This window comes from Podarcis pityusensis, assembly GCF_964106645.2.
Source record: "Podarcis pityusensis genome assembly, chromosome: 13".
NCBI classification, from domain to species: Eukaryota; Metazoa; Chordata; class Lepidosauria; order Squamata; family Lacertidae; genus Podarcis; species Podarcis pityusensis.
The window spans coordinates 15,334,565-15,358,863 of record NC_138038.1 but is presented as its reverse complement, the minus strand read 5'-3'; the positions used below and the strand labels follow the sequence as shown (position 1 = coordinate 15,358,863).

Genomic DNA, 24,299 nt, shown 5'->3' with positions numbered 1-24,299 from the left:
GGAACTGAACCCGGAAGCAGACCGCAGTGTGACGCTTCTGCCCTATGCGAGGAATAGGAAAAGACGCGCGGAATGCGCATGCGCGAGGGCAGTCGGGTTTGCCAACGCCTCCTTCCTCCGCGTTTAATTTTCCCGGCGGCGCGCTTCCTCGGGTGGACCAGAATGAGAACTATCCGGCCCCGTCTAAGCTTCCCGACTCGTAGAGCTAGAAACTGCCAGAGCGGCACGTGGAGTGAACGGCGTTTTTCAGTAGATTGTTGTATTTCCCTCCGCCTAGAGGAGGGAAGATTCTCTGCATCAAAAAGAGCAACTGAACTGGGTCAAGCCGAAAAAGGTTCAGTATCCCATCTTCTCGCAGTGGGTACAGGATTGCAGCCTCTGATGCCTTGCGAGGAAAGCGCAGTCCATTGGCCCTGAGAAATCAGAATGTTTGTGGTGGAGAACTGTGATTATGCTATCGTAAAAAAAAAGGCAGGTTGGTACAACTTAAGGCGGGATGGGGAAAGTGGAGGAAGCAAGCAAGATTTCCAGTACAGTGGTACCTCAGGTTACATACGCTTCAGGTTACAGACTCCGCTAACCCAGAAATAGTACCTCAGGTTAAGAACTTTGCTTCAGGATGAGAACAGAAATCGTGCTCCAGCGACATGGCGGCAACTGGAGGCCCCATTAGCCAAAGTGGTGCTTCAGGTTAAGAACAGTTTCAGGTTAGGAATGGACCTCCGGAACGAATTAAGTACTTAACCCGAGGTACCACTGTAATGAGAAGGTACGGCTTCAGTGCCCTGCATTCCTTTGGTGTCCCCTCTACCTTGACTACCACGAGCAGAATAGTTATGCAGCGGCTTAAAGCACAATGAGGCCACTCCCTCCATCATTGCATTTGCATGTTGCTGTACACACAAAGAGAACAACAACAACAACATTATTTATACCCCGCCCTCCCCGGCCAGGGCCAGGCTCAGGGTGGCTAACACCTGTAAAATTACAATAAAAACATAATAGGAAAAGAAAAAAACCAAATTAAAATACAGGTTAAAATGCAATTTAAAATGCAGCCTCATTTTAAAAGTAGGCCATAGATCAAAACCATAAGGGGAGGGAAACATAAGGGTCAGACTGAGTCTAAACCAAAGGCCAGGCAGAACAGCTCTGTCTTGCAGGCCCTGCGGAAAGATGTCAAGTCCTGCAGGGCCCTGGTCTTTTGTGACAGAGCGTTCCATCAAGACGGGGCCAGTACTGAAAAGGCCCTGGCCCTAGTTGAGACCAATCTAAGCACCTTGCGACTTCGGACCTCCAAAATATTGTCTTTTGTGGACCTTAAGGTCCTCTGCGGGGCATACCAGGAGAGGCAGTCCCGTAGGAGCATGGGTCCTAGGCCGGGGGTTGAAATGCCTCCACCTGATGCACATTACCTGCTGGTATTCCCACACCTGCAACCCTTGTGAACTATTCATGCAGCTGTCATCTGCACACATGCAATGGCTGTCTCAAACGTACACACCTCAGCTTAACTGCAAAGCTCCTGTTTTCAAATCGGATGGAAGCTGTTTTGAGGGGAAAAGCATCAAGCAGCAGCATTTCTGAATAAACTACCGGGCAGGTATGGATTGCTGGTAATGCCATGCGTGTGTAGGGTTGCTGGAATTTCACGGACACAGCAGAGGTACTGGAGATGAAAGCAGTGCCTGGACAGAAATTGCTAAAAAATGTCCAGGAAAATCTGGACACATAGCAACCCATGTCGGCAGTGTCATTTTTGGCAATGTTCATTAAAAATAGCTCAAAAACTTGCGATTTTGCCGTAAGAAGCTCAACAACTTTGGGAAACCTAAAAAAAGCTCAACGTTTGTGTCCAGATTATCACTTTTTGAAATATGGCAACCCTATGTGTATGTTGTTGTTGTTTAGTCGTTTAGTCGTGTCCGACTCTTCGTGACCCCATGGACCAGAGCACACCAGCCACTCCTGTCTTCCACTGCCTCCCGCAGTTTGGTCCAACTCATGCTTTGAGAACACTATCCAACCATCTTGTCCTCTGTCGTCCCCTTCTCGTGCCCTCCATCTTTCCCAACATCAGGATCTTTTCCAGGGAGTCTTCTCTTCTCATGAGGTGGCCAAAGTATTGGAGTCTCAGCTTCAGGATCCTATGTGCATACTGAGCTTCAAATACCAGCAGCAGGCGTGCAGTGGAGCCAGAGTTAAGCAGTAATGTGTATACAACCTAAATTGTGCAAAAACATACACATGTTGCTTTGTATAAATTACCTAGGTTGTAAAATTCAGGTTTGTGTGGTGCACAATCTTTTAAGAAGCACGCTGTAAACCCAGACCTGATATCAGTCTCATTCAACTTTCAAATATGGCTGAGTTAGATTTGGGGAGCAGGACTCCTTGCTGCCATCTATGTCTCAATGCTTCATACTTTCCCCCATTTTGATGATGCCCAAAAAGATTTCACTCACCTAAAGGAGAACCTCAGGAAAGCAAGGACTGCTGGAGCAACACAAATGAGCATCATGGGCTATGGCTATAGAACATATTCTTTCTTTCAGGTGTTATCCAAGGACTGCAGGCCCCCCCCCTTTTCTTAGACCCATTCCTAGAGAAAAATCAATTATTTTGCCTAGCCTGTGCTTGAGAATATATACAAGGCATAATTTCTCGTCAGCAAAATAAGAAGAGCAACGATGGCTCACTTCACAGTTTTCTAGGAAGGATTAATAAGGTAGGAGGACTGCCCATCCCCTTGTATAATAGGATTCTATGATTCTAAGTAAAAGGTAAAGGTAAAGGGACCCCTGACCATTAGGTCCAGTCGTGACCGACTCTGGGGTTGCGGCACTCATCTCGCTTTATTGGCTGAGGGAGCCGGAGTACAGCTTCCAGGTCATGTGGCCAGCATGACTAAGCCGCTTCTGGCAAACCAGAGCAGCGCACGGAAACGCCCTTTACCTTCCCACCGGAGCGGTACCTATTTATCTACTTGCACTTTGACGTGCTTTCGAAGTGCTAGGTGGGCAGGAGCTGGGACCGAGCGACGGGAGCTCACCCTGTTGGGGGGATTCGAACCGCTGACCTTCTGATCGGCAAGTCCTAGGCTCTGTGGTTTAACCCACAACGCCACCCGCATCCCTAAGTACTTCTAAGTACTTCTAAGTACTTCTCAATAAAATTGAATTGGGATGATTGAGATGCGGGAATTTCTTGCAAAGGCTTGTGTGGAAATCCCAAAGTTTGAAATTCAGAATGTCAGGGTTTGCTTAAAGTTCAGTCTAAAAGTGGATCCCTATTTGTTTACAAGAGGTGGGGGATCTATGGAGATGCTGTAAAAATGCAGATCGGAAGACTTCTGTTTGAATCACGAAATGGCTCTTGGCAGTCAAGATCAAATGCTTCCCCCACCCTCGTCCTGCTTTCCCTTTCCCTCCTAGTTGGGCAAGACTCAGGAACAGGAGAAAAGCAGAAGCCACGACACAGGAGGTTTGCCTTTTCTACCTTAATTTCTCACTGTATTTTGCCAGTGTACAAAGGTGAAGCCCTGCATTTCCCAACATGGGAGTTGCGTCCCGGATGCCAGCCCGAGATCATCCTACGGAGCGCCCTCCGGTGAAGAGGAGGATGCCACAGTAAGCAACATCGGGGGGGGGGGGGCCTACTTCTTGCTTCCTTTATGCCTCCCGCCTGCCTTGATTAGCTTTTCCCCAGCAGCGGATGACCGGCAGCTGTCCCGATACGTTTTCCTGTCGTATTCTCGGAGTTCTCGAGGCGTCAGTAGTTCCTGGCAGACGTTCCACGACCAGGAGTACGTGGAGAAGGTCTGGTAGAAGCTGGGGTTCCCCGAGTCCAGCCCAATCTCTGCGCCGCGCACTCTCTTCCAGAGTTTCAGGGACTTGTTGCGCTCTCGGAGAGCGATTGCCATCCGGTAGGCGTCTGTTGCTTTCTTCACCTGAGCGGGAGACAGGTTGGAAGGGGAGATGAAGCTGTCAGAACAGTACAGTCATACCTCATGTTACGTCCACTTCATGTTACGTTCTTTCAGGTTACGTCCCATGGCGACCCGGAAGTACCGGAAAGGGTTCCTTCTGGGTTTCGCCGCTCGCACATGCGCAGAAGCGGAAAAATGATGTCATGCGCATACGCAGAAGCGGTGAATTGCAACCTGCAGATGCGCCACTGCAGGTTGCGTTCTTTTCATGTTGCGAACAGGCCTCCAGAACGGATCCCGTTCGCAACCAGAAGTACCACTGTAATGGCTAACAGCAAGGGAAATTTTATGCAGATGGGAAGTTAATCGGCATGCCCTAGTCAGGCATACTTCCCTCTATATAGAGTAGAGTGTGCTCTAGCTCTGCCTCGCCACTGTGTGGCTCCAACTGCACACTGTCCACACATTGGGGGAAGATATGAAGGAAGAAAGGCTGCCAAACATGTGTAGACTGTGCTCACTGCAGCCTACTGAAATCGGTGGAGCAAGTTAGCCATGGATCCAGCTGAAGCTCCATTGATTTCAGCGGGACCCGGGCAGCAATCCTGTTGCCACTCTGCCAGGAGAAAGTTCCATTCTACTCGGACATGTTAGGATTCCACCATATGGACATGTGGCTTAGACAGAACCCAACCTACTGAAGGGTGTCAGCCCTTAACTCTCTTTGGACCATTTGGGCCGATTTTCTTTCTCACGTAAGGACTAAAGAACACGGCTTATCGCCCACCTTCAATGCATTAGCATCTATGGAGCAGTATACTAGCAACTCCTGGTCTTTTTATAATCTATATTGTTGCAGGAATGTGGGGAGGGGGACTGCTTTGGGGATGTTGTTATCATTTCTGTATGTTTCCTTTCTTTTTCCTGTTTGTGTTTTTCTATGTTTGCTGGAAAATCAACAACACACACAGAGAGACTAGCATACCTCCCGTCGGATCTCTTCCAGATTGTCGAAAGTAAAACGCCGCTTTCCATGTGTCAGCTGTGGTGCGAGACTGAGGGAAAGCTTTTTGGGCTTGTTGGATTTAGGCTATAGAGAAAAGAATGAAAGAAAGGAAAGGAGAAAGAAAACGAAAGCTTAACCATCAAGTCTGGAAAGACCAGCAGCGGCAGCTAAGTCCCACACGCCACAGTTCAGGGTAGGAGAGGGGCAAGGAAGCTGCTGCCCACTCTCTTCCTACTCTCCGCAGCATGGTCAGGGCTGACCTGGCCAATGAGAGCAGATGACAGCTTTGCTGCTCACTCTCCCCCCGCTCTCCGCTACCAGGGCAGGCCACAGGCGAGGTGGGATGCTCTCCACCACCGGGTCAGCTACTGTTGGCCTCGCAGCCAAGGAGGGTGGGTGGCCTGATCTGGGGACAGAGCTGCCGCGCCAGGCACAAGCACCGCAGCCAAGGAACAGCTCCTTCTGGTGCAAAGCTAGGCTCCGATGAAGGAGCCTGCTGTGAGGGGTGCCTGTTTGTTCCCCCTCTCAATATTGTGCCCCGCACGCCTCTGACTGGCAGCACAAAAAGTGTTGGCACATTCCCACCCCCCAATTTGGGAAGATGCCCATGCAAACGTATTAGTGCTCAGCAAAAAGATTGGTTCCGAATTATAGAGATTGAGATCCAGTAAGTCTTAGCTGGGTGTGATTGGCAATGAACAAAAATCATTAGGATCTGTTTCATATTTTTTTAAAAAAATCAATCCATCTAGGTCTGTACTGTATTTGGGGAAAATAAGGTGACGTAACTCCTTCATGGATTATTGCCTTGTCGTGGCGAAGGGGCTTGAATAACTCCAAGAAGTTCTGAGCTATGCCATGCAGGGCCACCCAAGATGGACAGGTCGTAGCTGAGAATTTAGACTAAATGTGATCCACCTGGAGAAGGAACTGGCAAACCGCTCCAGTATTTTGCCAAGAAAACTCCATGGACATAAAAAGGAGAAGCTTTGAGAAGAAAGTGAGAGTTTCCAAGGCATGCTCTGGTTCATGGGATCACGGAGAGTCGAACATGACTAAGACAGCTAAACAACAACAACGTGACGTAAATCTTCAGTGCCCACTAATCCAAACAAAACTAAACTGGGAGGTGCTGGAACCTCTTGTTCCTTGAAAATGGGGAACACATACTAATGTGTATTCCAGAGTTTCATTGCGTGTGACGTTGGAAACAGCTGCTAGGTCTGAGCCTGGTGCAGAGGGTGTCTTGCTCTCACCTCTTGCTTTAGCCATCTTTTCTTATGGAAGAAGTGGTCCTCAAAAGAGGAGAGGGGCTCCTGCCTCCTCAGCTGCTCCAGCTTCTGGAGATTCTTCTTTGGCCTTCCCGACGTCAGGCCATCTTGGTTGGGGATCAAGGGGAAGATGGGCACCTGAGAATAGGGGCTCTCTGATGGGGCAATTTTTTCTGGCAAAACAGGAAAGGAAAAAGGGAACCAAATGTTAGGAAAGGGAGTGCCTGAGGTAGGAGGGAAGCAAAGCTAGGTCTGGATCGAGCAGGAAGGCCATGGGGCAGTGGGTAGGTCTCCTTGCCCCCAGAAATGCCTTCCCAGAGAACGCCTCCATGATATTAATATTAATATTAATTATTATTATTATTTATTTATACCCCGCCCTCCCCCGCCAAGGCCAGGCTCAGGGCGGCTAACAAGCAATAATAAAAATAAGTTGAATGAATACAACTTAAAAACAAAATTAAAATACAACATTAAAATATTGAAACATTAAAATATTAAAATGTAGCCTCATCACAGGAAGAGAAAGGAAAAGAAAAAAGAAAGAGGGGGAGGGAATCAAATTGGCTCCAAGCCAAAGGCCAGGCGGAACAGCTCTGTCTTACAGGCCCTGCGGAAAGAAATCAGATCCCGCAGGGCCCTGGTCTCATGAGGCAGAGCGTTCCACCAGGCTGGAGCCAGTGCTGAAAAGGCCCTGGCTCTGGTTGAAGCTAATCTAACTTCCTTAGGGCCTGGGACCACTAGGGTGTTGCTATTTATAGACCTTGAGGCTCTCCATGGGGCATACCAGGAGAGGCGGTCCCGTAGGTACGAGGGTCCTAGGCTGTGAAGGGCTTTAAAGGTCAAAACCAGCACCTTAAATCTGACCCTGTGCTCCACCGGGAGCCAGTGCAGCTGGAAAAGCACTGGGTGAATATGCTCCCATGGTAGAGACCCCGTGAGGAGCCTCACTGCAGCATTCTGCACCCACTGGAGTTTCTGGGACAGCTTCAAGGGCAGCCCCGCGTAGAGCGAATTACAGTAGTCAAGCCTGATGCACCCCTTCTTGCATCAAATCCCTCCCCCAAACCCACCTTTTCTACAAAGCCTATAGCGCCATCCCCTAGGCCCAATATACTGCCGTAACAAAGTGGAACTGAACTGTGCATCCATTCATCCAGTTAGCAAATTATAGGTTGAGTCCCTTGGGGCACAGACCTGTCCTCTTATACCCTGTGGAGCCAGTGTGGTGTAGTGGTTCGAGTATTGGACTAGGACCTGGGAGAACGGGGTTCAAATCCCCACTCGTCCATGAAGGTCACTGAGGGACCTTGGGCCTGACCCATCTCAGAGGGTGGTTGTGGGGATTAAATGAGGAAAGGGAGAACCATTGACACCACCATGAGCTCCTTGGAGGAAAAGGTGGGATAATAATGCAATCAATTAATAATAAATGCATAGTGCCATCTACGTGCATTACACGTAAATCAACAGTAACAGAGTTATGCCCTTCTCCAGGTAACGACATCCTAACAATGCTATATATGTATTAGGATAATAACATCATATATATTTATATAAGAATCTATGGGAGTACATTACACTGCATTTTTGTATATTGTTTCTTTCCTCACATTTTTTGTTCTTTCTTTTCTTGTCCATCTCTTCTGCATAACTTTATTTCTTTATGATCAAAATTCTTTCAGTAAAATAAAAAGGTAAAGGGACCCCTGACCATTAGGTCCAGTCATGACCGACTCTGGGGTTGCAGCGCTCATCTCGCTTTTTTGGCCGAGGGAGCCGGCGTACAGCTTCCGGGTCATGTGGCCAGCATGACTAAGTCGCTTCTGGCGAACCAGAGCAGCGCACGGAAACGCCATTTACCTTCCCGCCGGAGCAGTACCTATTTATCTACTTGCACTTTGACGTGCTTTGGAACTGCTAGGTTGGCAGGAGCAGGGACCGAGCAACGGGAGCTCACCCCGTCGCGGGGATTCGAACCACCGACCTTCTGATCGGCAAGTCCTAGGCTCTGTGGTTTAACCCACAGCGCCACCCGCGTCTCTTTTTCAGTAAAATAGTAATACCAAAAAAAGGAGGAATGGCTTATCTGAGAATATGAGAACCTGACCCCAAACTAGTTCTCACAATAAAAAGCAGAGCAGGATTGCTAGCGGTCAGCACAGCACTTCACGGCCAACACTTCCTGTTTCCCAGTCCATGACCCTGTGGTAATGACACTTGCATACATGAAAGGGTTAACATGAGCCAGAAATGAGCTCAAGTGACCATGGAGGACCTTAGCAGTCTCCCAGCAGCCTTTGCCTCTTCTTACCCCCCCCCCCCGCAGCACTCTGCCTTCCTGGAAGAAGTAAGTAGCCACATGTCTACAGCCTGAATGACTTAGCAAATGCAAATACTACATGATTTCTTTTGTAATGAAACCAAGTTCTTTTCTTTTCAAATTGTTTGGAATCTTTTCTTCCTTACTTTTACAGCCAATGGGTGGAGACTTCTTTATTGTAATTGTGGAAACTCTGTAAGTAAAAGCATCACTTATTTGCAAAGCCAAGTGCCTGTGATTTATTCTAGCCTAAGTATTTTCATGGGGAACATTTGTTTAAAGGTGGATGGAGGACAGATGTAAAATCTAACCAAGTTTTAATGTGCTTCGTACCAATCGTCAGTGTGCTAACTGAAGCAAGAGAGTAAGAATCTTTTTTTGAACCCCTCTCTCTGACAGACCCAACTTTGTTCTTAGCAGCTACTTTTATCAGCCAACACAGGCGTTTTTCACCTCGGAGCTGTTCCACATACTCCTCCAGCTCCTTGTCTTTCATGACGCAGATACGGGCAGCACCAGCAAAAGCAGACAGGGAAGTGGATTTCGATTTTTTCATGGGACCTTTCTTCTGAGCAGACTTGCCCTCAGCAATGCTGTCGGAGCGCCAAGCTTTCTTGCCAGTAGATTCCAGGAACTTTTGCCGGTAGTAGCTAGGAAGCAAGCAAAGGAACAACATTGAGACAAAGGCTAAACGTTACAGAATGTGAAGGAACTGAACTCTCTAGTCCTGGGCTACTTGCGTGGACTTGAATATTATGTGTAGGAAAACATATTTTACTTGTGTGGACTGTTGCATATCATACAGGCTTATCTTCACTGCATATTTTCTTGTTTGTTCACTAGGGATGAGCCTGGAAATCCAGCCAAGGTCCTGAGACAATGAAAACTCCACTGGATATGTGAGAGGTTGCACACCCTTCATCTGAAAGTGGGGGAATTAAAAACTCCAAACTTCATTGACCCAGTAACCCAAAATTTCTATCCCACAGTTCCTCCAAGGAGAGCTGTTCACCTAAGAGCCGCTGCCCCACTGCAGGCCAGAATGACAGCCAATGAACCAACACATGAATGAGTGACTCAAGGAGGAGACATTTTCTTTCTTTCTTTCTTTCTTTCTTTCTTTCTTTCTTTCTTTCTTTCTTTTTTCCTTTCTTTCCTCCCTCTTTTTTGCCAAATCGTTTTTATTGATTTTCCAAATTTTACCAAACCAACCACAAATTAAAGCAAATTTAATACACCCCTCCAAAAAACTGGTTTCCTGCACTCCATTGTCGATGTGTCCATAGTTTCCGCTTCTTGCTGCATTACTTTCCCAGTTATATCTAATTCACATTCCATTCCTCGCAATTAACCTTATATTACAATATTTTTTGTAGTAAACAAACAAATAAACAATACAAAAAACAACAACACTCAGTTTCATGGCTGAGTAGGGATCTGAATACTGATCTCCTAAAACCAGCATTCTAACTAAACTGGCTCCCTAATAAATAAATAATCACACACATACCTCGCCCCGGTTTCTCACCTGACAATATTCACAGTGGTTTTCCTTGGCAGCATAGAAGTCTCCACAAGCTTTGACAAAAGCTCAAATAACAAGATCCCTCGGGCGTCAACAGTCTCCATGTCACCTTTCTTGGGGGCTGAGAGGAATGGGGGATACAGAGCGATTAGAGAAGCTCCCATTTCCTCACCCCTTTCAAGCCATGGCTAAATAACTGCTGCAATTGGGGAAAAGAAGGAAAGCTGAGTGGCTCCGATTTTAATCCATAAAACAACAACAACGCCTCAGATATCCATCTTAATGGCCACCACCAGCAAATTAGCTTTGTGCTGCTACAGACATTTTCCCACAGAAACTCCCAAGATGCTGCAGAGTCCATACAGAGAGAGCAGGGATCAGTCCTAGGACTCAGCTAAATTGGTAAAGAAAAAGCGTTTTATACGCATTATAACGCTGTGGCACCAGATGGCGCTGTGGAGCTACGTTTTTGCCAACGCGATTTCTCATACAAACTTTGCAAACGCTTCTTTGATGTGACCCTAAATGACAACATGTTTTATCTCACCTACGGCCTGGATGAAGCGGTTGCTGTCTGTGATTATGTTAAGGAAGTCTGTGAAATTCACCTTTCCATCTCCTGCAGGACAACACACACAAAATAAAGAGCTGATTAGATGGCCTGAGACAGTGAATCACAATAACGCCTTAGTCTTGACAGTAGTTGCCGCTGGGCAACCTTGTCACTCTCAGACTTCCATTCATTCACTTGCATGCTGTGACTCAGTTCTGCGCATGCTGGAGAAGGGTATGTCATTTTAGGAAACGAGACTTTATTTTTGCAAATTTCTTCAGTTTTTGGGTCTGAGAAATTCAAATCTGCTATTTTATTTGTGACTGGATCACACTTAGCTTGGTAAGTTTGATGAAGAAGCAGATAAACTGCTTTCGGAAAACCAATAATTTTGCTTTTACCTTCTGAAAGTGTCAAGTAATGCTAAATTATAACACATAACAGAGGGTTGCAACCTTTTTGAGCCTATGGCTCCCTTAACCAACTACATTCTTTCTGCAGCACCCCTGTGGGGCTGAGGAGCCCAGTTATGTCACCCCTTGCCTGCAGAGCTGGCAGCCTCTCACCCTTTCTTGAACACATAATAATAATAATAATAATAATAATTTATCTATTTATTTATTTATACCTCGCCCATCTCCACTCCTTCTGGAGTGTTCCCTCAGCCTCCTCTCCCCTCTCCTTGGAAGTCCTCCAGGCAGCTGCTCCTGCTTTCCCTGGTCACCCTGCCCAAAAGAGAGGTGCCCCCCCCCCAATATTTTGCTTCAGCTCCAGAGAGCACTCACTGTCTGTGTCTGCGTACACCAGCTCATCAAAGGCTTCCTCCTCGGTTAAGTTGATTCCCAAGTTATAGGCCGTGTTCTGCAGGGCTCCAAGATCAATGGTTCCATCAAAGTCCTTGCTGAAGGAATCGTAAGCATTGCGGAATGCTGTACAGAAGTTTGAGGTGGGGGAAAGAAGAGGGAAGACTCAGGGGGAGACCAACAAATGATTTGCTCGGAGAGAGAATCTGTGAAAAGGACTAAGCACCAAATTTCTCCTATGAATGCTCCCCACCTCTGCCTCTGCATTCGAAACCCCATGTTTGCATAAAATCCTATCCTTAGTTCACTAGCAAAGTCGGTAGTCCTCAAGCTTCTCTGACCCAGAACCCACCTTTAACACAGACATGCATTTGGGGAACCATCTCTTAATTACCGTATTTTTCGCTCTATAAGACGCACCAAACCACAAGACGCACCTAGTTTTTGGAGGAGGAAAACAAGAAAAAAAATATTCTGAATCTCAGAAGCCAGAACAGCAAGAGGGATCGCTGCGCAGTGAAAGCAGCAATCCCTCTTGCTGTTCTGGCTTCTGTGATAGCTGTGCAGCCTGCATTCGCTCCATAAGACGCACACACAATTCCCCTTACTTTTTAGGAGGGAAAAAGTGAGTCTTATAGAGCAAAAAATACGGTATTTACCACAGAATTCTCTCCACTTACGTGTGACCAACTCGAACGCAAATGCATATAGGTGTGGCGCTGGGAAACAAATAATTTGATCCAGCCCAGAAGTGGCGGAAAAGAGCTGCTGGAGAGTCCTCATGGCTCACAATTTCATTTATGTACGTGGAGGCCCGGAATGTAACCCCCGTGTAATGGGGTTGGGAAATCACCTGTATATTTGTATGGTGGAAGTGCAGCTATTGCACCCCCTCCCCCCCTTAGATAAGGATGTGAATCAGCAGGATTTAAACTCACCAGTTGAAGACCAGTGGTCTAAATAATAAGTTTCATTGCTTTCAATGAAAATCAGTCTGTACTAACTTTGTCTAGATTGTGTCCCTCCATCGACTGATTAATCTACCATTGCTTTGCTACAATTCTGGAAATTGTTTCATGAGGATATTGACCGCTGCGAGTCTTTCATGCAATGCGTGTATGTTCTTGCTTACATTTCCCTAGCTTGTTTGTCTGCATGGTTAATCCTTCTCTCTTATAACCGAATTGGTATTTTAAAATTCAGTAAAATACATTTGTGAAACAAATCAAAACAAATGATATTGGGAAGCGTGTGAGAACGTTTATATAATTTAGCAGACTTTAAACGATCCTCTGTTTGAGTTTATGCAGCGACAAGCAGGTTGCTAAATCGTTTGAGTCCTAGCAGTAATTACACCTTCCTGGCTGATAATCCCTTTCTGCCCCTCTTACAGAAAACACACATGAATCTGAATCATATTAACATAAACTACTTTACTCTCAGATTCATTCAGGTTTACAGAGTTGTTCCTGAAGGCAGTTTTGTTGATCGGTTGGTCGGTTGCTGCAAGGAGTGTTAACTGGTAACTGCTCGGATGCAGTCTTCTCATGACTCACTACTATCTAGTATATAGTTTATCTGTTATGTAAACCTAAGCCTGCCTTCAGGAACAACTCTGTAAACCTGAATGAATCTGAAAGTAAAGTTGTTGTTGTTGTTTAGTTGTTTAGTCGTGTCCGACTCTTCGTGACCCATGGAGCAGAGCACGCCAGGCACTCCTGTCTTCCACTGCCTCCCGCAGTTTGGTCAAACTCATGCTGGTAGCTTCGAGAACACTGTCCAACCATCTCGTCCTCTGTCATCCCCTTCTCCTCGTGCCCTCCATCTTTCCCAACATCAGGGTCTTTTCCAGGGAGTCTTTTCTTCTCATGAGGTGGCCAAAGTATTGGAGCCTCAGCTTCACGATCTGTCCTTCCAGTGAGCACTCTGGGCTGATTTCCTTCAGAATGGATAGGTTTGATCTTCTTGCAGTCCGTGGGACTCTCAAGAGTCTCCTCCAGCACCATAACTCAAAAGCATCAATTCTTCAGCGATCAGCCTTCTTTATGGTCCAGCTCTCACTTCCATACATCACTACTGGGAAAACCATAGCTTTAACTATATGGACCTTTGTTGGCAAGGTGATGTCTCTGCTTTTTAAGATGCTGTCTAGGTTTGTCATTGCTTTCCTCTCAAGAAGCAGGCGTCTTTTAATTTCGTGGCTGCTGTCACCATCTGTAGTGATCATGGAGCCCAAGAAAGTAAAATCTCCCACTGCCTCCATTTCTTCCCCTTCTATTTGCCAGGAGGTGATGGGCCCAGTGTTAATATGATTCAGATTCAGGTTTGTGGGATATAAAGCTGTCACTCAAGTCCAACATTCCACACCTAGGACCTCTCTGGTCTTGACCTTCCCAACCTCTGAGCAAAATAAAAAAGAGCTGTTCGGGTTTGTAGTATAAATTGGCCCTAGCAGAAGAATCTACAGCGGCTTTCAGGCGTATGAGTAGGTTGTCTCCAGGGTCCTAAGAAGACTTAACAGTTGCATCGGGGGTAGCCAATGTGGTACCCTCCATATGTTAAGAACTACAATTCCCATGAGACTCAGCCAGCATGGCCAATGGTCAGGAAAAATGGGAGTCATATACGGTCCACCATATCTGAAGGTGGTCCAAATTGGCTAGCCCAGAATTATGTTTTGCAAACAGGAGAATTACCTTCCAGTTGTGGTTTGGTCAGGTTCCTTGCTGCTCTGGATTTGCCCATGTCACTGGGAGCCTCAGAAAACTGAATTCTGCCAAAAATACAAAGAAAGAAGCACAACGTTGATTAGCCGACTCACGGCTTCCCCAAACTTACCTTTTAATGTATTTTTGATCTTTGTTGGAAGCCACCCAGAGTGGCTGGGGAAACTCAGTCAGATGGGCAGGGTACAAATAATAAATTATTATTATTATTATTATTATTATTATTATTATTATTATTTTGCCCTGCTCTTCTTGAGCAGAGGTCTGTGCTTTAATGCCCTGTGCCTGAACATATTTTAATTTAATTTTTTCCCCTGCGAAAGCCCACTTTTTAAAGCTGCATCGTCAGTTTGGGTTTTCCACAAATTGAGGTTTGCTCCAATTGAGCTTTAAAGAGCAGGTTGTCTGGGTTTTGTTTTTTTAAAAAATTGTCATTAATTTGAGAATCCATTAATGGAACGAATAAGGTACTGGAACTTAAGAAGAGGCAGCCAGCTTGGGATTAAAGAGGGATAACGGTCATTCCAAAAACTGAGAAGGATCTATCCCCCACTAAAACCATACAGATCATTTTCCCCATACTATTTTCATGTCAATACTTGTAGTTCATTTAAATAAGGCGGTAAATACAGTAAGACCAGAGTTAAGATAATGGGCCACATCCAACACAGGGTGCTTGCGCAAGGAGAATTTCCCGACTCCTATTCTTTGCCATTAGGGACGCAGGTGGCGCTGTGGGTTAAACCACAGAGCCTAGGACTTGCTGATCAGAAGGTCGGTGGTTCGAATCCCTGCGACGGGGTGAGCTCCCGTTGCTCGGTCCCTGCTCCTGCCAACCTAGCAATTCGATAGCACGTCAAAGTGCAAGTAGATAAATAGGTACCGCTCCGGCAGGAAGGTAAACGGCGTTTTCGTGCACTGCTCTGGTTCGCCAGAAGCAGCTTAGTCACGCTGGCCACATGATCCAGAAGCTGTACGCCGGCTCCCTCGGCCAATAAAGCGAGATGAGCGCTGCAACCCCAGAGTCGGCCACGACTGGACCTAATGGTCAGGGGTCCCTTTACCTTTACTATTCTTTGCCATTGCACCCACTTTTCCTGAGGGTCAGGGGGCTCTCAGAAAAGCCAGAGATGTGGGGCAGGGCCCTGAAGTTAGGTGGAGGGAGCTTGCATTAGTGAATCCTGACTAACCTGCTTGGTGCCTCTTGGTGGTGCCTCTCTGTCACCTTTGGAAACCTGATGGACTTTGCATGTAACTTTTTACCCACATAGGTTCCTGTGAAGAAAAGGAGATTTGCTTAAACCGTCAGTGGTAGACAGGCACACCCCCGACGGCAAACAGAACGCGTGGAGATCTCCCCAGACAATCCGTTTATTCAGCATTCCTCCTGATTTACTTGCACAAAACATACACGGCGTTTTATTTACAGTGGTACCTCAGGTGATGAACTTAATTCGTTCTGGAGGTCTGTTCTTAACCCGAAACCATTCTTAACCTGAGGTGCACTTTCGCTAATGGAACCTCCCGCTGCCGCCGGTGCATAATTTCCGTTCTCATCCTGGGGCAAAGTTCACAACCCGGAGCAACTACTTCCGGGTTACGCAGAGTTTGTAACCTGAAGCGTTTGTAACCACTGTATTTCCTTGATTAAATTTATATCCTAGCCTTCCTTCCAAAGGATAGACTATGTTGAGTCTCTACTGAGCATTTGTCTGAATTTGTTTATGGGGCAGTTATGTGGCAATGAATTATTATTATTATTATTATTATTATTATTATTATTAGCATTTTACCCCGCTATTCAGCCAAAAAGCGTCCCTTGGAGGCTGTAGAACAGAAGTGAGGCAAGAAAGCTGGGAGGGCAATAAGCACTGCCATAGGTTGCGAATCTGCCAAGTCCAAGAAATGGGCTTTCCCCCAATCTGTTGCCTCTATATTTCCATCGCCAAAGGTAAAACAACAACAGCAAACTCACCCTCCATCTCAGAGCGGGCTAGGGTGACATTGCAAGCCCTTACAAACTCTTTCAAATTCACCGTCCCGTCCTCTGCAAGGCAAAAAGAGAGAAGGACTTGAGAAAGGCCAATGTACTTATAAACCCCACTGTATAGAAAGAAGGGAGATAGCACAGCCTTACACGGCTTCCTTCCAGATTAAAAGGAAAAATGCCTTTAAAAGAACTGCATTACAGTTTTCTTCACAAGCATTATTGTTATTCTTATTTATTGAATTTATACACCACACTATACCTGGGGGTCTCGGAGGGGTTCACAGAATAAAATCAAGATATAAAACCACAAAATACATAATAAAAATAAAAACAACAACCCAATAGTCCCCCCAAACACATTTTAAAAGTGCATAGGATATAAACATAAACCACATTTTTACCTCACTAACATGGAGCAACAGATTCCCCAAAACAGATTATAGCAACAAGTAATAATAATTAAAAAATATTATTTATATGCTGCTCATCTGACAGGGTTGCCCCAGTCAGTAGCCATATGCCATATATTATATAACTGTGTATGTATGTGTGTATATATGTGACACAGAGAGAAAGAAAGTGTGTGTGTGTGTGTGTACACACACACACACACACACACACACACACACATATATATACATATCCAATTAAAACAAGCTCTGCCATTTAAAGTAACTTAAAATAAAAATACAGACCATTCTAAAACAGCAGTCATTTGAAAAAACAAGAACAGATAAAATAGCCTTAGCTCAGCTCAAAACAGGCAATCTGCCTCACCCTCTGAACGCCAACTGATATGTAAGGGTTGATACAAATTTCCAAAGGGCAAGGCCCCAAAAATTGCCTTGAAAACAGCCTTTTGAAACTGAAGGCAGTAGCGACTGAAATCTATTTGTTCACAGTAGTCTGACTCTGTAGAAAATATAAAAGTAATGTACCACATAATAGTGGACGGATTTCCCAAAATATGAATCACTCTATTAAAAATTCAGAATGAATGGCAAACCTATGGAACAGCCTTGATCAGCCATGGACTCCCAGATGTTGTTGGATTACAATTTCCATCATCTCTAGCTAGCAGGACCAGTGGTCAGAGATGATGGGAGTTGTAGTCTAACAACATTTGGGGACCTAAGGTTGAGTAAGTCTGTGCCAGAGTATGGTGGGTGATGGCTGGACTCTAAGGACTTGGGCAGGACTTGTGGCCTTGTTATCCCATCAGAGAGTTGTTGATGGATGTGCCACAAGACAGTCATCCAGTCTGTTGACTAAACGGCTGCATCAACCTGTGTGATGTGCAGATGTGAAGGTTTGGGGAGTCATATTTTAGAACTCTTAGTTCCATGGTCTAATGAAGATGAGAAGACCATGGGACACACTCACCATTCATCATTGCAATCTTCTGCGCTTCCTCCAGTTCTTCCTGTGTTAAGAAGATTCCCATGCCCCCTAGGACAGTGTCCAGGTCACTAATATCCACTTTTTCATCTTCAAAGGAAAAGCAATAGATATTCACCATATTAACCTGTGGAAAACTAATCCCATCTGGTGCCTCATTTGGCCCCACAACAATAATCATTAATACCCCATTTTACAAATGAAGAACACTGAAGCAGAGCAAGTTAATGCAGCAGAACTCAGACCAGTGATCTAGATTTCTGTTCCACCTTATGCCACAACAGCTCACAATTTGAAAACACAATCCAAAGAGAAAGAAAGAGGTTTTGGACACTTCCAGATGATCTGTTTGTCCAAAGTCTGGGAGAAGGTTAGACAACATTACAGCTTTCCGCTGCATTTTCCTGTTATTTTCCTTATTTTTTTAAAAAAGTTTAGTTTAGGGGAGGAAGGAAGTCTGTTGTTCAATAGCTCCTAATCAACTTTAACTGTGTAACCTAAATTTGCCAGCATGCGACTAATTCCCACCCCTAAAATAGCGGCAGCCTGGATGCACCCATTGTGTTTCCGGTGTTGTACACTGGATGAACGAGATCAAAAGTTATTCATGGAACTGTCTAGCATCAGTTAGCTTTCTGTCTCAGTTTACAAACTGTAAATTTAAATGTGCGATAGTCAGTGGTGTAGCGTGTGTGTGTGTGCCATAGGGGAAGTTGCCCAGGGTGCAAAATTGTTAGGGGGCGCAAAATTTCAACATCTGGTGTTGCCTCAATACAGCTGTGTGCTTTCATCACTGGGCTCCGTACAAACCAGGAAGTGACCTCTCTAGACAACGAAACAACTCTTCTTTTCTTATCTCTGCGGCTGCAATCTTCTGGGTGACACAGACGCCGTTTGGCAATTGAATGTGCATGTGCACTCTGTCCATTTCCCTCCCTCCCACCCCTTCTCATGGCCCCAGAGCTGGCAACCCATGCTACACCACTGGCGATGGCATATTTACAACCCATCAGAAGTAAGGCCTATTTTATTCCCAACTACATGAGCCTTGGACTATAGCCATACATCAGTTTCAATCCTCAGCTTCCTGCTCCAAGAACGGATATTTCCTCTTCCTCCCTTTTTATCAATCCCCCCCCCCTCTTTTTGTACATTATTCCTTTTCCCAGCTTCAGCAGCTCTGACTATAGTTAGGAGATAAGATGGCCAGATGCAAGAGGGCTCCTGGTCCTTTAATAGTCACACAAAAGTGGGAAATTCAACAGGTATAGCTTGCCACACAAATTGCACCTGCCCAAATGCCATTCTCAGCACATCTTTTAAAGATGCAGGAGGGGGCCCAGTCCTCTTTTGCATCTGTCCACCCCACTGAGAGGAAAAACAGAGGCAATACAATGTGTCAGTGGATGCTTTCTGTTCTGCCTTCCTTGAAATGCCTGTATTCCTCATGAGGATTGAAAATGAGGCATCGTCCCACTCTGCCCAGATTTGATTCTTCTTATCATGTCTGTGGTTTCCAGTAAGGGAAAATACCCTTCTGTTCCCAAATCCTCCCTGGTCCACAGAGCGAGTGGCATCAATGAACATGCAACATACTCAGGGCTGTCTTAAGCATATGCGGTGCCGGGGTGCAAAGATCCGCCCAACGTGCCCCCCCCCCCAGGTTGCCCTGTCCCAGGCAAGCAGGAGGGAAGAGCCGGCTGGCTGCCTCAGCGTCTCGTTGGCTTGGTCACCCCCGAACTTGCTTCTGCAGCAGAAGAGCCCACTGCGGCACTCAGACCAATGGGCGGGCTCTTCCCCGGACTCAACTCTCGGGCCCTAGACTCTCAGCCTGGTGCCCCTGAGAGCCCGGCGCCCCACACCCCTAGTGCCTATGGGTAAGACAGCCCTGAACGTATTCTGGCTAGAAGGAAGAGAGGTGGTGGTGAGGAGCCATGGCACCATAGCTGGGAGAAGAACGCTTGGGGTCAAGGCAGACCCACCTTAAGGGCCTGGGTGGGTTAGAAAGCTTGCAAGTCTTAATCTGGAAGATAGCCACTGCCCTCCATTTTCCACGTGAAGGTTAAAACTCACCCTGAATACTGGGGAGGTCTTGAATGGCCCACATGAAGTCTTTCATATTCACAGTACCATCCTCTGTAAGGCAAAAAGATTAGCTGGGATGGGAAAGAGAGACCCACGCTGAATTTGTATCCCATGCTGAAAGAGAGACCCCCCACCCTATCCCTGGATGAATTCTCATACTGAGATTCATATGCTGTCGGTACTTCTGTTTTCGAGCGTCTCAGAAGCCAAACGTTTCGGTTTTCAAACACCAAAAAACCCAGAAGTAATTGCTTCCGTTTTCGAACGCTTTTCGGAAGTTGAATGGCTTCTGCTGCATGTTTTTCAATTTTCTCCATTGACTTTGGAGAACGCCCTCTGTGCTTCGGTTGTCGAACGTTTCGGAAGTCAAACGGTCTTCCGGAATGGATTACATTCGACAACCGAAGTACCACTGTATTTCTATCCCTGGAAGATGAAAGCAATTGTGAGAAAATATGGGAGAATTGCAATTTGATGGTGATGCTGACCACATGGGGACCTTCCATAAACGTCCATGAGGGAGAAAAGGCAGTTACACATGAAAAGCACCCTGGAAGCGTCCTAATTGGAAGGAGGATGGGCAGTGAGTGGCTGATTATTCCAACCCCCGTCCCTGGCTTTATGTAGTCCACACCTTGCAAAACTTCAAAGCACCCTGCCTGAGTTGCTTTTCCAGGCATGGGATAAAGAGATGATGAAGATATATTTTCCCCCTGAGGGTGAAAAGCAGCCTAGGGAGGAGAATTTTGAGTTGAAAAAAATGAACAGGGAGAAGGGCTATAGTCCAGCCTCCCTCCTTTCTGCCATACCGATTCACATCCTGCTCCTGGCTGCTTCAGGTTACAAAAGTTAAAAAGAATGTGAACATGGAATCTGTACTGTATGTAGCTTGAGCATCAGGTGTGAAGCATTGGTGGCACTGAGGACTATTCAAGGACATGATCCAATGGTGAACCCAGTGATGCATACTCACTATTGATTGTCCTTTTGATAGCCTCCTGAACTTCCATCTGAGTTAAGCGAAGCCCCATAGCACCCAGGATAGAATCCAGTTTGCTGACATCCACCATTTTGCCTTGAACAGAAGGGGAGGGAACACTCAGTAGCAATTCATATCCATCACTTCCGTTGTGTAAAGTTAATTCCAGATATTTTCCATGTTATTCATGAAACGTAGTTTGGTCCAAAGGCTCTTCCCTGTCCCCACTTTGAGGCTCCAGAATGTCAGAAGAGCACTATAGTTATTCATTTATTATTTGTTGTCATGAACCATGAGCACAGAATGTGCACATGCACAGAATAAAGATCAGTGTTTTTAATAATAATTTCTTAACGCAACTGCATTGTAACCACCCATCATTCAATATTACAGTTCAGCTCACCAGTCTGCTGGCTTGACAAGACCGAATGCACCCCTCTCTTAAATGTTTCCAGGTCCACCGTCCCATCCGCTGCAAGGAACAAAAAAAAGTTGTGAACGAGATGCAAAAGTGCTAAGCGGCTCGGAAGGTAGCGGCAGTGGGAGCCAGAATAGCAGTTTCACTATTGGTTTGGCACAGAGACAGCTCTCAAGCTCAACCCACATTCTTAACATGAAGAAGAAGAAGAAGAGTTTGGATTTGATATCCCGCCTTTCACTCCCCTTCAGGAGTCTCAAAGCGGCTAACATTCTCCTTTCCCTTCCTCCCCCACAACAAACACTCTGTGAGGTGAGTGGGGCTGAGAGACTTCAGAGAAGTGTGACTAGCCCAAGGTCACCCAGCAGCTGCATGTGGAGGAGCGGAGACGCGAACCCGGTTCACCAGATTACGAGTCCACCGCTCTTAACCACTACACCACACTGGCTCTCAACATGCCAATGTGAGGGGCACGAATAGGGCCAAAAGCTCTTCTCCTCCCCCAGTGGCACATATATTAGTCCCAAAGTCTTAATATCTATCTCTGGGTTTCTCAAACTTGGGTCTCCAGCTGTTTTTGGACTACAATTCCACTTCATCTCTAACCACCGGTCCTACTAGCTAGGACTGGTCCTTGTAGCTAGGGATGATGGGAATTGTAGTCAACTAGAGCCAGGGCTTTTTCGGCTGTGGCTCCAATCTGGTGGAACACTCTGTCACAAGAGACTAGGGCCCTGCGGGACTTGACATCTTTCCGCAGGGCCTGCAAGACGGAGCTTTCATAAGAACTTGCATGAAAGTGGCCTCCCAATTTTTCTCACAGGCCCATATAAGTTCAGCACAAACAGTTGGGCCTGGTGAGCATTTAAGGTCCCCAACCCTAATCTGCAGGTTGCCATCCGATTGGATTTTATTCTGATCCTGATCTGATTTGAGGATGTATTTTAATTGATTGTCTGATTTTATGTTAATGTATTATACATTTGATGTTAGCTGCTCTGAGCCCGGCTTTGGCTGGGGAGGGCGGGATATAAATAAAATTTATTATTATTATTAGTCCCAAAACAGCTGGAGACCCAAGTTTCGGAAACCCTGATCTATCTGAATAAACAACAAGCGAACATGCCAATGCATAATTTAAAAAAATTGCCCTAAGAATAATCAGTTAAGAAAACCAACAAAAAAAAACCCCAAGAAACCAAAGCAGACAGGGTAGGGATCAAGCAACTGGCAGGGTCTTGAGCTGCAACCCTCTGAGGATCTTTGCAACCCCCACAAGTTGCCAGCTTAGGGGCAAAAAAGATCTGTGGGAGGAGTGGCATCAGTAGCAACAGTCCACCTGGAGGGGCTGGGTTTGGAGCACTGACTCTTCTATTTCTTATTTTTTTCCTTCCCAAAAGGCTACCTGCTGACCAGGGAGAGGCAGTCACAAGGAAGTCCTCTACCCCATATTTTGACTTGGCATAGGTGAAGATCAATATGAATAAAAATTTGTGCTTCTGTATATTTTCATAGTTTTTACCTGGAGGTGGGTAGCAGGGAGTGGGGACCTGTGCCCCCTCAATCAGCTCTAGCCACCATGACCAATGGTCAGAGATGATGAGCCTTGCAGCCCAAGTACATCTAAGGAACACAACTTCTCCACTCCTGCTTCAGAGTGGTGTCCTTCATGTTGTGTGTCTCCCATGCTCCTGCCCAGAAGCCCCTATTAACCATTGTCGTTTTTGTACATGAGGATTAAACTATATGTAATGCAGATTTTGAAAGATGCACCCACAGCTATTTTTGGTTGTCCCCTCAGGTTCATTTTGCCATGTGCCTTTGAGCGGTGGCTGCAGCACAAGTAATTTGACTGTTCCCCCAACCTTTCATAAACAAAACTGATCAGAAGAGTTGCCTTGTTGAATTAAATCAAGCTCATCTAGCACTTAGCAGCAGCCAGATATAAAGAAACCAAGAAACCAAAGAATCAAAGAAACCAACCGTCAATCGGAGTACATTTCAACGCCTCATACAGCTGCTTGTTGGTTAACTGGATGCCCATTTCATCCAAGACTTCCTCCAAGTTTTCGATAGCAACCCTTTTCTCTGCAAAAGAGGCGACAGTGTTGGCAACAACCTTTTGTCGAACGCCCAAAGAATTGTGCAAAACGTGCTCAAGATCACAACACTGTCCTCGCAGTGCAATGCTCTCCTCAAAAGGGTTGAGATTTTGTGAGTGTCCCACGTAACTGCTCAGAGGGTGCAAATGAAGGGACAGCATGGGAATGCAGCAGAGGACCTCTGCAGGTCCTGGCAGAGCGTCTTTTCCTGCCGGGAACCAGAACTACGAGGTCCAAAATCCCCAGCAGGAAACTAACACTATGTGCATCATTTCTACCAGGGAGAAAGCCCCACAAAGGTCAAGGTGGGACTTCTCCCTGGCAGAAATGATGTACATAGTGTCCGTTTCCCTCCAGAGATTCTGGGGCTGCTAGTCACAGAATTCTAGAATCTTAGAATCATGGTCCAACCCCCTTCCCAACACAGGAAATCCAGGGCTAGAGCTGTCCAGAAGCCTCTGCTTGAAGACTTCCACCAAGAGAGAAATGAATGAAGGAGCGAGCAAAGAGAGACAAGACAAAGGAACCCCAAGTTGCTAGGTAGGTAAGGTAAAGGACCCCTGGACGGTTAAGTCCAGTCAAAGGTGAACGTGGGGTTTTGGCGTTCATCTCGCTTTCAGGCCAAGGGAACCGGCGTTTGTCCAGACAGCTTTCCAGATCATGTGGCCAGCATGACTAAACTGCTTCTGGCGCAATGGAACACCATGACAGAAACCAGAGAGCATGGAAACGCCGTTTACCTTCCCACCGCAATGGTACCTATTTATCTACTTGCACTGGTGTGCTTTCGAACTGCTAGATTGGCAGGAGCTGGGACAGAGCAATGGGAGCTCACCCCGTCGTGGGGATTTGAACCGCCAACCTTCTGATTGGCAAGCCCAAGAGGCTCAGTGGTTTAGACCACAGCACCACCCACGTCCCATGCTGGGGAGGGACCTAGGGGAAGAGAAGGCTTTGGGAACTATGGGAAGACAAGGACCTTTAGTCCTCGCAGCTGTCTCATTGGGGCAACATCTACTGCAGAGAGTTCCTGGGCTCATTAGACCTGAGCTGTTTTGTTTCTTTGAATAGTTAACTTCACTGGCACCTTGCAAGTTATTACTCACCTGTCCCTGACAATGATTGTATTCATTTTTCCGCAAGACTGAAATGTATTCCAGCCCACAGTCTCACATCTGTGACCAGTTCCCAC

The 24,299-nt window shown here is 46.2% G+C and overlaps 1 protein-coding gene across 3 annotated transcripts in view; it reads right to left on the bottom strand.

Annotated features, from left to right (window-relative positions):
• Positions 1-3,484: 3,484 nt before the first annotated feature.
• LOC308460294 (uncharacterized protein) overlaps positions 3,485-24,299 on the bottom strand; it is a 111,777-nt gene continuing 90,962 nt past the window's right edge. For all 3 annotated transcript variants that reach the window (XM_080976438.1, XM_080976439.1, XM_080976440.1), the window contains 15 exons: positions 22,989-23,093; positions 20,991-21,059; positions 20,582-20,683; positions 19,597-19,659; positions 17,509-17,613; positions 16,111-16,182; positions 15,326-15,410; positions 14,106-14,182; positions 11,392-11,535; positions 10,601-10,672; positions 10,057-10,174; positions 8,982-9,178; positions 6,191-6,378; positions 4,914-5,018; positions 3,485-3,949 (listed from right to left, as the gene is read on the bottom strand). In XM_080976438.1, coding sequence (XP_080832564.1) covers positions 3,656-3,949; positions 4,914-5,018; positions 6,191-6,378; positions 8,982-9,178; positions 10,057-10,174; positions 10,601-10,672; positions 11,392-11,535; positions 14,106-14,182; positions 15,326-15,410; positions 16,111-16,182; positions 17,509-17,613; positions 19,597-19,659; positions 20,582-20,683; positions 20,991-21,059; positions 22,989-23,093 — 1,796 coding nt within the window. In that variant the 3' untranslated portion in view covers positions 3,485-3,655. The remainder of the gene's footprint in view (positions 3,950-4,913; positions 5,019-6,190; positions 6,379-8,981; positions 9,179-10,056; positions 10,175-10,600; positions 10,673-11,391; positions 11,536-14,105; positions 14,183-15,325; positions 15,411-16,110; positions 16,183-17,508; positions 17,614-19,596; positions 19,660-20,581; positions 20,684-20,990; positions 21,060-22,988; positions 23,094-24,299) is intronic.